At 45.2% G+C, this 12,262-nt stretch overlaps 1 protein-coding gene across 1 annotated transcript in view; it reads right to left on the bottom strand.

The window, feature by feature from the left end:
- The window catches only part of myo10 (myosin X), a 613,607-nt gene that overhangs the window by 300,579 nt on the left and 300,766 nt on the right, over positions 1-12,262 (bottom strand). The window contains exons 5-8 of the mRNA XM_068058429.1: positions 8,916-9,050; positions 6,591-6,715; positions 6,208-6,221; positions 5,981-6,065 (exon numbers count right to left, since the gene is read on the bottom strand). Coding sequence (XP_067914530.1) covers positions 5,981-6,065; positions 6,208-6,221; positions 6,591-6,715; positions 8,916-9,050 — 359 coding nt within the window. The remainder of the gene's footprint in view (positions 1-5,980; positions 6,066-6,207; positions 6,222-6,590; positions 6,716-8,915; positions 9,051-12,262) is intronic.

The following is a 12,262-nucleotide window of genomic DNA, read 5'->3' as shown; positions in this document are numbered from 1 at the left end:
TCTCTTGTCATCCAAGGTTCCTTCACCCTACCATCCCTTCCTTGCCTCATTGGGACAAACCTATCCAGCAGTCGTAGCAAGTGCTCCCTAAACAACCTCCACATTTCTGTCGTGCATTTCCCTGAGAACATCTGTTCCCAATTTATGCTCCCCAGTTCCTGCCTAATAGCATTGTAATTCCCCCTCCCCCAATTAAATATTTTCCCATCCCGTCTGCTCCTGTCCCTCTCCATGACTATAGTAAAGGTCAGGGAGCTGTGATCACTATCACCGAAATGCTCTTCCATCGAGAGATCTGCCAACTGGCCTGGTTCGTTGCCAAGCACCAAATCCAACATAGCCTCCCCTCTTGTCGGCCTATCTACATATTGAGACAGGAAACATTCCTGGACACACCTGACAAAAACTGCTCCATCCAAACGATTTGCACTAAGGAGGTTCCAATCAATATTAGGGAAGTTGAAGTCACCCATGACAACAACACTTTTACTTCTGCACCTTTCCAAAATCTGCCTCCCAATCTGTGCCTCCGTGTCTCTGTTGCTTGTGGGGGGTCTATAGAAAACTCCCGATAAAGTGACTGCTCCTTTCCTGTTTCTGACTTCCACCCATAATGACTCAGTAGACAAACCCTCCTCGACGACCTCCCTTTCTGCAGCTGTGTTTCTATCCCTGATTAACAATGCCACTCCCCCACCTCTTTTACCTCCCTCCCTACTCCTTTTGAAACATCTAAACCCCGGAACATCCAACATCAATTCCTTCCCCTGTGATATCCAAGTCTCCGTAATGGCCACAACGTCGTAGCTCCAAGTACTGATCCATGCTCTAAGTTCATCAGCCTTATTCCTGACACTTCTTGCGTTGAAATAGACACACTTCATCCCATCATACTGGCTGCAACTTTGCCCTGTCAACTGTCTAACCTTCCTCACAGACTCTCTGCACTCTGTATCTGCCTAGTCAACAGCTACCCCATCCACTGATCCGTAGCTCCAGTTCCCATCCCCCTGCCAAACTAGTTTAAACCCTCCCGAAGAGCTCTAGCAAACCTCCCGCCCAGGATATTGGTGCCCCTCCAGTTCAGATGCAACCCGTCCTTCTTGTACAGGTCCCACCTTCCCCAGAAGCTATCCCAATGATCCACATAACTAGCCCTCCCTCCTACACCAGCTCTGCAGCCACATGTTCAGCTGCACTCGCTCTCTGTTTCTAGCCTCACTAGCACGTGGCACCGGTATCAATCCTGAGATTACTACTCTGCTCGTCCTGCCTTTTGGCTTCCAACCTAACTCCCTATATTCGCTTTTCAGGTCCTCATCCCTTTTCCTAGCTATGTCATTGGTACTGATGTGTACCACGACTTCTGGCTGCTCCCCTCCCCATTAAGAATCCCGTAGACTCGATCCGAGACATCCCTGACCCTGGCACCCGGGAGGCAACATACTATCCGGGAGTCTCGTTCGTGACCACAGAATCTCCTGTCTGTTCCTCTAACCATTGAATCTCCTATCACTATCGCTCACCTATTATCCCCCCTTCCCTTCTGAGCCGCAGAGCCAGGCTCAGTGCCAGAGACCTGGCCGCTGTGGCTTTCCCCAGTAGGACGTCCCTCCCAACCGTATCCAAAACGGTATACTTATTATTGAGGGGAACGGCCACAGGGGATCCATGCACTGTGCGCCTATTCCCTTTCTTTCCCCTGACGGTCACCCAGCTACCTTTATCTTGTGACTTAGGTGTCAGTCCTTCCCTATAACTGCTCTCGATCACCCCTTCAGCCTCCCGCATGATCCGAAGTTCATCCAGCTCCAGTTCCCTAACACGGTCTGTGAGGAGCTGGAGTTGGGTGCACATCTCACAGGTGAAGTCAGCAGGGACCCTTACCTCCCACATCCTGCAAGAGGAGCATGCAACTGCCGTAGTTTGACCATCAAACCTTTGCCGATTAATTGTAAAAATCCATCTGGTTCACTAATGTCCTTTAGGGAAGGAAATCTGTCGTCTTCACCTGGTCTGGCCTACATGCGACTCCAGACCCACAGCAATGTGGTTTATGTACACATCCCACAAAAAACAAATACAAAAATATCGGCCTTGGAAGGAGTGCAGCGTAGATTTGCTGGAATGACACCTGGACTGCAAAGGTTAAGCTATGAGGAGAGAATAAACGAACTAGAATTGTACTCCCTTGAATTTAGAAGGTAAGTGGTGATTTGCTTAAAGTTTTCAAGATATTAAGGGAAACAGATAGGGTTGATAGGGAGCAACCACTTCCACTAGTTGGTGAGTCCAGGAATAAGGGCATAGTCTAAAAATTATCCAAAGTTATTCATGAATATGGGTCAATATGGAGTTAGATTGCAGATCAGCATAATTTCATGGCTGATTTTGAGGAAGGGAAGGCAAGTGTCAGAGATGGACCATGTGAATATCAGAGAAGAGTGGTAATTGGATGCAAAGTTGATGAGGTTTTCCAGTTAGGGGCATACTTCATGTCTTTTTGTGGGGTATGTCGAACATTCCTTGTTCCAGTCCTACTCCCTTTCCCCCAACTCTTTCTCTTGTCCATTGATGACTATAATCGGTGCTGCTTCCTGCTCCCGCTCCAAACTGGAAAACTTCATCAACTTTGCTTCCAATTTCCACCCTTCTCTCACCTTCACATGTCCATCTCCGATACATCCCTTCCCCAAATTCTGTTTCCCCATCTCTGGGAATAGGCTGTCTATTAATATTCATTATTAGCCCACCGACTCCCACAGCTACCTCGGCTACACTTCCTCACACCCTGCCTCCTGTAAGGACTCCATTCCATTCTCCAAGTTTCTCAGTCTCAATGCAACTGTTCTGACGAGGCAACCTTCCACAACAGCGCTTCTGATATGTCTTCCTTTTTCCTCAACTGAGGAGCCCTCCCCCACTGTGGTTAACAGGCCCTTAACCGTATCTGACCCATTTCTCGCACTTCTGCCTTCACTCCTTCCCATCCCTCCCAGAACTGTGACAGCGTTCCCCTTGTCCTCACTTTTCACCCCATCAGCCTCCACATCCAAAGGATCACCCTCCGCCATTTCCGGGACCTCCAGTGTGATGTCACTGTCAAACACATCTTCCCATTTCCTCCAGTCAGCATTCCGAAGGGATCATTCCCTCCATGACACCCTGGTCCACTTCTCCATCACCCCTGACACCTCACCCCCTTCCCACGACACTTTCCCATGCAATCACACGATGTGTAATACCTGCCCTTTACCTCCTCCTTCCTCACCAACCAAGGCCCCAAACACTCCATCCAGGTGAAGCAGTGATTTTATTTGTAGTTTTTTCAATTTAGTGTACTGTATTCTCATTGCTCACAATGTGGTCGCCTCCACAATGGGGAGACCAAAAGCAGATTGGGTAACTGCTTTGCGGAACACCTCTGCTTAGTCTGCAAGCATGACTCCAAGCTTCCGGTTGCATGCCATTTTAATTCAGCACCCTGTTCTCATGCCCACATTTCTGTCCTTGGCGTGCTGCAGTGTTCCAGTGAATCTCAACGCAAGCTCGAAGAACAGAACTTTGTCTTCCAATTAGGCACTCTACAGCCTTCTGGACTCAACAGTGAGTTCAACAGTTTCAGAACATGACTGCCTTTAATTTATTTTATTTCATATTTTAACCATGTGCTTGCCTTAACCTTGTTTTTCATGTTTTTGCTTTTGCACAGACCTGTTCACTATTCTGCCATTAACACTCTCCCTGGACGAATGCTTTATCTTTTACTAGAACTGTTAGCACTCCCTTTGCCTTCGTTCCATGACATCTCTGTCATTTAATCTCTCCTGCCCTCTGCCTCATCACACACCTTCCCTTTTATTCTTCTTCCCCGCCCCCCCCCGCACCCCACGTTTCACTGCTCAAAGCCTGTAACCTTTCTAACCTTTGCCTGTTCTGATGAAAAGTCACAGACCTGAAATGTTAACGCGGTTTCTCTTTCCACAGATACTGCCAGACCTGTTGAGTATTTCCAGCACTCTGTTTTAATTTCAGATTTCCAATATCTGCAGTATTTTGCTTTTATAATATGGCTCAGATTCTGCTCTCAGCGGCGAAGGAACTACTTTCTACATTCATCTCAAGTACTGTTGGCCAGAGACTTGGTGCGATTGGTCAGTGAAAATTTCCATTAACTGGAGTCAGTGGGACTGCCCACTAATTGGGTGCCTGATCTTTCATGCTGCCCCCTATTTGGGATCTGTGGCATCTATGACCTGACAAATAATAGTGAGGCTCTTCAACCAATCAGTTTGAAAGATCCTCATAGACATGCAGACTGCATATCAAGAAATAAAAAAAAGCAAATCATGTACAGGGATCAAAATAAAAATGAGGACACACAGATGGAATTAAAGGAGAAAAACAGAAAAAATAATGTATTTTGATTTTAATTTTTTTTAAAAAATCTGTAATGTTAATTTTCTTCTGAAGAAATCAGACTCCATATTAATATTTTAGGGCCAGAGAGGTTGCTCAGCAGTAATTATCACTTATTACACTGTCAAAAACTCACTTACTCCTGAATGCACTTGTCCTAATTTTTTCAGCTGTCCTTAGTAAGAACTAGTGGGTCAATCTTTCAATGTCTAGTCTATCAGTGAGCACTACATCATTGCACCCTATGGAGGGGCAGGGTATCTGACAGCAGCTTCTGTGTTTTTGTGTCTGACTGCGCATGTGTGGCAACCAGAAGTTTCTGTCAGATTTATCCTGTAATAGCAGCGAGCGCCGATAGCCTCACCGTTATTATTGCAACAAAATCCAGGCTGATGTTTTCTGCAGCGGTTCAAGGCGGTGGCGAACCAGCACCTTCTCAAGGGCAATTAGGGATGGGCAATAAATGCTGTCCGAGCCAGCGACGGCCATATCCCATGAATGAATTATTAACTGTTCCTCCAGCATTTCTCATTCTAAATCTTTCATAACTCTGTTTAAAAGCTTGACAGTTTTTGCCTATCTCCACATAAAAGCTCCTCTTTTTTAACCTCCGACAGACAGGACCAAAGGACTTGTCAACACAAAAATAAAAGCAAAATACTGCGGATGCTGGAAATCTGAAACAAAAACAAGAAATGCTGGATTCACTCAGCAGGTCTGGCAGCATCTGTGTAAAGAGAAGCAGATCCGAAGAAGGGTCACTGACCCGAAACGTTAACTCTGCTTCTCTTTCCACAGATGCTGCCAGACCTGCTGAGTGAATCCAGCATTTCTTGTTTTTGCTTGACTTTTCAACACAACTGACTTGAGGAGTTTTTGACATGCTATAAAGTGTTTATTGTTTAGTCTCTGGGAAAAACAACTTCCATAAAGCATATTAACCACATTTCATCAAGTTTGTTTAATTTTTTTTTTAAATCACTAGAATAAACTTCATCTAAAAATTCCAAATCCTTTCCATAAAGAAAGCTGGCCATAGCAAATCCCAAAACCTAACTGTGCTCAACAAACTTCTGTTTTCATATGATCCCATGTTGCCAGCAGCACGTGGTATTTGAAGAAGTACAAGTTAGAGAAAAAGCTACAGCAGTGCAACACCAATTTGCTGATCTTCATGCCCTTCAAACATGGCTCTCAACTGGGAGTGCAGGATTGGTCATAAGATCATAAGAACTAGGAGCAGGAGTAGGCCGTCTGGCCCTCGAGCCTGCTCCGCCATTCAATAAGATCATTGGTGAATTGACCTAATCATTTCATCTTGCACCCTTGCTCTTGAGAGAAATTTCACTGTGTTTAGCAATGGGAAATGGTAAAAACCAAAACTTTATCCGTGCAAACGCATCAGAGTGACAAATGCACAGACATCACTGGAAATCAACAGGGTTGCAGTGGTTAAGAAAAGCTGGAGCAGAGTATCTTGTGTAAAATCTTTGCTGTGATTTTACTAAGCGATTACACCTACTTTCAAACTCTGCTTACAAGGAGTTGGTTCATTATTCACCTTTCTGCTCTGCATCTGTTCCAGCCAGTAGTGCATAGAAAATGTGATAATTCCTCTCCCCGGGGTTCTGTCTGACTACACGGTTCTACAAAAAAGTAAAAGGAACATTTTCATTGCCTGAATCTTGGCACACTATGGAATGAACAACTAGCATTTTGTTGCTAGGAAAATTAAAACTGCATGAAAAGCAATGATAGTTCAGTGCTTCAATCATGAAATGTCCTTACCTTTTCTAATAAATCTTTATTTAGAAAGATTAGTTAAGAAAAACAGTTTATGGCACAGCTCCTTTATTGTTGTACGAAAACAGATAATTAAATTCCAATAAAATTAAATATGAAATATCTGACGTTTATGGCAATTGACAAAACAGTGCTCTTAGTCCCTTCAGAGTGCCATTTTTCCTCTAAATGGAATACAAGTCTCAATTTTCTTCGAGTAGACCATATTTGGTTTGGCTTTTATAAATATTTTTTCATTGCTCTTAAAGATTGGAGAAAAGTAAGTATTTGCAAAGTGTTTTCACAAAATAAACAGTCTTTAAACTAGGGCATGTTGTTAAAAATTGTTAGTGAAGTTGCATTCTGAAGCTCATCACAGTAAAGGATACAATCTATGATTCTGCCTCCCTGAATATTGCCTTTCTGACAGAAGTTCAGCTGAATGAACTTTCCAAATCGACTGGAGTTGTTGTTGTGGACAGTCTTCGCATTACCAAATGCTTCCATGATGGGGCTGTTGATTCAAAGATCGATCAAAACTCAATGCAGTAAAAGTTGAGACACGACATAAAATAATGACACACACAGACTAATTAATGACTTGCTTTTAATCCTTTTTTTTTAGAATGAGGTATAAGAAAAAAACTAGTTAAAATATCTAAAATACATGGAGTCAAATTGCTTGTGAGAAGTTTAGTACAATTACCAAGCATAATAATTGTGATTTTTTTTTTATTCTTGGTATGTGGGTGTCACTGGCTAGGCGAGCATTTATTGCCTATCCCTAATTGCCCTTGAGAAGGTGGTGGTGAGCTGCCTTCTTGAACCACTGCAGTCCATTTGGAGTAGGTACACTCACAGTGCTGTTAGGAAGGGGGTTCCAGGATTTTGATCCAGCGACACTGAAGGAACGGCGATACAGTTCCAAGTCAGGATGGTGTGTGGCTTGGAGGAGAACTTGCAGGTGGTGGTGTTCCCATGCATCTGCTGCCCTTGTCCTTCTAGGTGGTAGAGGTCACAGGTTTGGAAGGTGCTGTCTAAGGAGCCTTGGTGCTTTGCTGAAGTGCATCTTGTAGATGGCATACACTGCTGCCACTATGCGTCGCTGGTGAAGGGAGTGAATGTTTATGGATGGGGTGCCAATTAAGTGGGCTGCTTTGTCCTGGATGGTGTCGAGCTTCTTGAGTGTTGTTGGAGCTGCACCCATCTAGGCAAGTGGAGAGTATTCTATCATACTTCTGACTTGTGCCTTGTAGATGGTGGACAGGCTTTGGGGAGTCAGGAGGTAAGTTACTCGCCACAGGAGTCCTACCCTCTGACCGCTCTTGTAGCCACGGTATTTATATGGCTACACCAGTTCAGTTTCTGGTCAATGTTAACCCCCAGGATGTTGATAGTAGGGAATTCAGTGACTGTAATGCCATTGAACCTCAAGGGGAGATGGTTAGATTCTCTCTTGTTGGAGATGATCATTGCCTGGAACTTGTGTGCTGCAAATATTACTTGCCACTTATCAGCCCAAGCCTGGATATTGTCCAGGTCTTGCTGCATTTCTACATGGACTGCTTCAGTATCTGCGGAGTCCTGAACACTGTGCAATCATCAGCGAACATCCCCACTTCTGACCTTATGATTGAAGGAAGGTCATTGATGAAGCAGCTGAAGCTGGTTGGGCCTAGGACACTACCCTGAGGAACTCCTGCAGTGATGTCCTGGAGCTGAGATGATTGACCTCAGTAGTAAAAGTAATAATTTCTAACTACAGACGAAATCCAGTATAGGCACAGTCACCAACCCACAAGGGTGAAATGTAGCCTCCATAGACTGGAGTTATGTTTATTCCGAGGCTGTGAGATTAGCAGCTGTAATCCAGTTGCCAGCCTTTACACTGATTGATTAAGGACCCTAGACCAAGCAGTAGAATTATAGAACTCAATTCTTTCAGATCTATAACTTTGCCTCTGGAAGAAAAAAACAAATTTAGTGGTGGAAATATGAAGAGGTATTTACAGCTTTGCTTTGTCTGCTTTCAACTGGCCAATATATACCAGTAGTGGACAACATTTGCAGAAGCAAGCAAAAAAGCAGCTAACTCACGTAAGCATCAACTTTATTGATCAGGAAGATCCCAGGTTTCATCCCTAATCTGTGATTAAGCAGATTTTCGTATGTTCATATTTTGGTTGGGAATGTGAACACTACCATTGGTCTTAGTGGTCCTAGGGCTGAGAGAGAGGAAATACATTGGATAGAACTTCAGCTCCAGACTGCTAGCCTGTGACCTTCCCAGCCTCATATTAGGTTAAGGGGACTCAGCTTTTATGCCTTTCCACATGGTAGAATAATACACTAAAACTCAATGTCAAGACTCACAGGTTAAAAAAAATGGTAATTTGAACAAGGTACTGGAAGGGTTCTGGGGCACATGGGACCATATCCTAACTTGAGTCATTAGTTTCAGAAGAGGAGGGATAAAGTAGGGGGGGGAGGGGGGAAGAGGGGAGTGGTGCAAAAAGAAAAGGCTGCATTTAATGGAATGGTCATAAAAAATACTCTGCATTTGGACAATTTGCTCCTCCTGGCAGAAGAAAAGGCTAAAAAAGCACAAGGATGGGAGGGCTTAATTTTAAAAAGCATCAAAACAATATAGTTACAACAAATTTACTAATTTGCAAACTTTCAATGAAATAACATTTCATCACTTATCATTTTACCTGCTTTCCAAAATAGCCTGTTCAACATAAGAGATATTTTCCTTTGCGGGTGCATCAAGGGAATGTTGGCTCATTGCTGATAAATATTTCAGGATAAGTTTTGTGCTTTCTGTTTTTCCGGCACCACTTTCTCCACTGAGAGCAGAACAATAGATAAGGTTAACACTAATAAAACATGACAGGAATGTTCAATAAACTATTACTTTAACATTTTGACCCACTTCATTCCCAATGCCATTGGAACCATTTCCCATAATTTCATTACCCCAAGATACAGCTTCCAAACTCTTCCTTACACAAACCCCAACTTGGTCAAGATGCCATTGCCTGCATCTTGTCCTGCAACAAATCCTATTCATCCAACAGCCCTGCCGTCATCGGCCTGCACCAACATCCTATTACCCTGTTCACAGAATCCAAAACCCTTGTCCTCTGTTGCAAATTCCCCAGGGCCTCTGAAATTTCTACTCTACAGGGCGGCACAGTGGCGCAGTGGTTAGCACCGCAGCCGCACACTCCAACAACATGGGTTCGCTTCTGGGTACTGCCTGTGTGGAGTTTGCAAGTTCTCCCTGTGACTGCGTGGGTTTCTGCCGGATGTTCCGGTTTCCTCCCACAGCCAAAGACTTGCAGATTGATAGGTAAATTGGCCACTGTTAAATTGCCTCTCGTGTAGGTAGATGGTAGGAGAATGATGGGGATGTGGTAGGGAATATGGGATTAATGTAGGATTAGTATAAATGGGTGGTTGTTGGTCAGCACAGACTCGGTGGGCCAAAGGGCCTGTTTCGGTGCTGTATCTCTAAATAAATAAATACAAGCCAGCTCAAGTCCTCTGACTCTGGCTTCCTGTGCAAACACTAATTGCCCAAACCCGACAATCCATCCTGAGATTTAGTGACTGGAAGCCAGTGTCCAGTGTCATACCATAGGGATCTGTGCTGGGTCCCCTATTGTTTGTCAATTATATAAATGACATAGATGACTACGTGGGGGGATTGGCCGAGTGGTTAACAGTGAGGTTGAGGGTCTTGGGTTCCAGGAAGATATAGACGGGATGGTCAAATGGGCAGAAAAGTGGCAGATGGAATTTAACCCTGAAAATTGTGAGGTGATACGCTTTGGAAGGAGTAACGTGACATGGAAGTATTCAATGAATGGCCTGACACTGGGAAGTTCTGAGGAACAAAGGGACTTTGGCGTGTTTGTCCATAGATCTCGGAAGGCAGAAGGGCAGGTTAATAGGGTGGTGAAAAAGGCATATGGGACACTTGCCTTTATCAATCGAGGCATAGATTACAAAAGCAGGGAGGTCATGTTGGAGTTGTACAGAACTTTGGTAAGGCCACAGCTGGAGTACTGTGTGCAATTCTGGTCACCACATTATAGGAAGGATGTGATTGCACTGGAGGGGTGCAGAGGCGATTCACCAGGATGGTGCCTGGGATGGAACATTTAAGCTATGAAGAGAGGTTGGATAGGCTTGGGTTGTTTTCGCTGGAGTAGAGAAAGCTGAGGGGTGACCTGATCGAGATGTACAAGATTATGAGGGGCATGGACAGGGAGCAGCTGCTCCCGTCAGTTGAAGGGTCAGTTACGAGGGAACACACGTTTAAGGTGAGGGGCAGGAGGTTGAAGGGGGATTTGAGGAAGAACTTTTTTACCCAGAGGGTGGTGACGGTCTGGAATGCACTGCCTGGGAGAGTGGTAGAGGCGGGTTGCCTCACATCCTTTAAAACGTACCTGGATGAGCACTTGGCACGTCATAACATTCAAGGCTATGGGCCAAGTGCTGGCAAATGGGATTAGGTAGACAGGTCAGGGGTCTTTAATGCATTGGTGCAGACTCGATGGGCCGAAGGGCCTCTTCTGCACTGTATTATTCTGTGATTCTGTGAGACATCCCCCTTCCCCAACTCTTTTTCCGGTACACTAATGATTGTATTGGTGCCGCTTCCTGCTCTCGCCCCAAACTGGAAAACTTCATCAACTTTGCTTCCAATTTCCCCCACTTCTCTCACCTTCACATGGTCTATCTCTGATACTTCCCTTCCTCAACTTCTCTACCACCATAGAACAGTACAGCACAGTACAGGCCCTTCGGCCCAAGATGTTGTGCCGAACCTTTAACCTACTCTGAGATCTAAGTAACACTACCTACCCTTCATTCTACTATCATCCATGTACCTATCCAAGAGTTGCTTAAATGCCCCTAATGTATCTGCTTCTACTACCACCGCTGGCAGTGCATTCCACGCACCCACCACTCTCTGTGTAAAGAACCTACCTCTGACATCTCCCCGAAACCTTCCTCCAATCACCCTAAAATTATACCCCCTGGTGATAGCCCTTTCCACGCTGGGAAAAAAGTCTCTGACTATCCACTCTATCTATGCCTCTCATCATCTTGTACCCCTCTATCAAGTCACCTCTCATCCTTCTTCGCTCCAATGAGAAAAGCCCTAGCTCCCTCAATCTTTCTTCGTAGGACATGCCCTCCAGTCCAGGCAGCATCCTGGTAAATCTCCTCTGCAACCTCTCTAAAGCTTCTTTGGGGATAGGCTGTCCTGTAGTATTTATCAGCCCACCGACTCCCACAGCTACCTTGACTACACTTCCTCACACCCTGCCTCCTGTAAGGATTCCATTCCATTCTCCCAGTTTCTCCATCTCCAAAGTATCTGTTCTGATGATGCCACCTTCCACAACAGCGCCTCTGATATGACTTCTTTTTCCTCATCTGAGGGTACCTCCGCACTGTGGTTGACGGGGCCCTCAACCGTGTCCGACCCACTTCCGCACTTCTGCCCACACCCCTTCCCCTCCCTCCCTGAACCACAAGCTTCCCCTTATTCTCACTTTCCACCCCACCAGCCTCCACACCCAAAGGACCATCCTCCACCATTTCCGCCACCTCCAACGTGATTCCACCACCAAACGCATCTTCCCCTCCCCTCCCCGTCAGCATTCCGAAGGGATCGTTCCTTCTGAGACACCCTGGTCCACACCTCTTCCCTTTCCACAGCACCTTCCCATGCAATCGCAGAAGGTGTTATACCTGCCCTTTTACCTCCTCTCTCCTGACCATTCAAGGCCACAAACACGCCTTCCAGGTAAAGCATTGATTTACTTCTTTCAATTTAGTACACTGTATTCGCTGATCACAATGTGGTCTCCTCTACACTGGGGAACATCTCTGCTCGGTTCACAAATGTGATCCAAGCTTCCAGTTGCTTGCCATTTTAATTCACCACCTTGTTTTCATGATCACATTTCTGTCCTGGGTCTGCTGCATTGTTCCAGTGAACATCAATGCAAGCTCGAGGAACAGCACCTCATCTACCAAT

Source organism: Heterodontus francisci, chromosome 2, assembly GCF_036365525.1.
Source record: "Heterodontus francisci isolate sHetFra1 chromosome 2, sHetFra1.hap1, whole genome shotgun sequence".
In the NCBI taxonomy this organism is placed as follows: Eukaryota; Metazoa; Chordata; class Chondrichthyes; order Heterodontiformes; family Heterodontidae; genus Heterodontus; species Heterodontus francisci.
The sequence above is the reverse complement of the archived record's forward strand: the minus strand, read 5'-3'. Positions and strand labels throughout refer to the sequence as shown.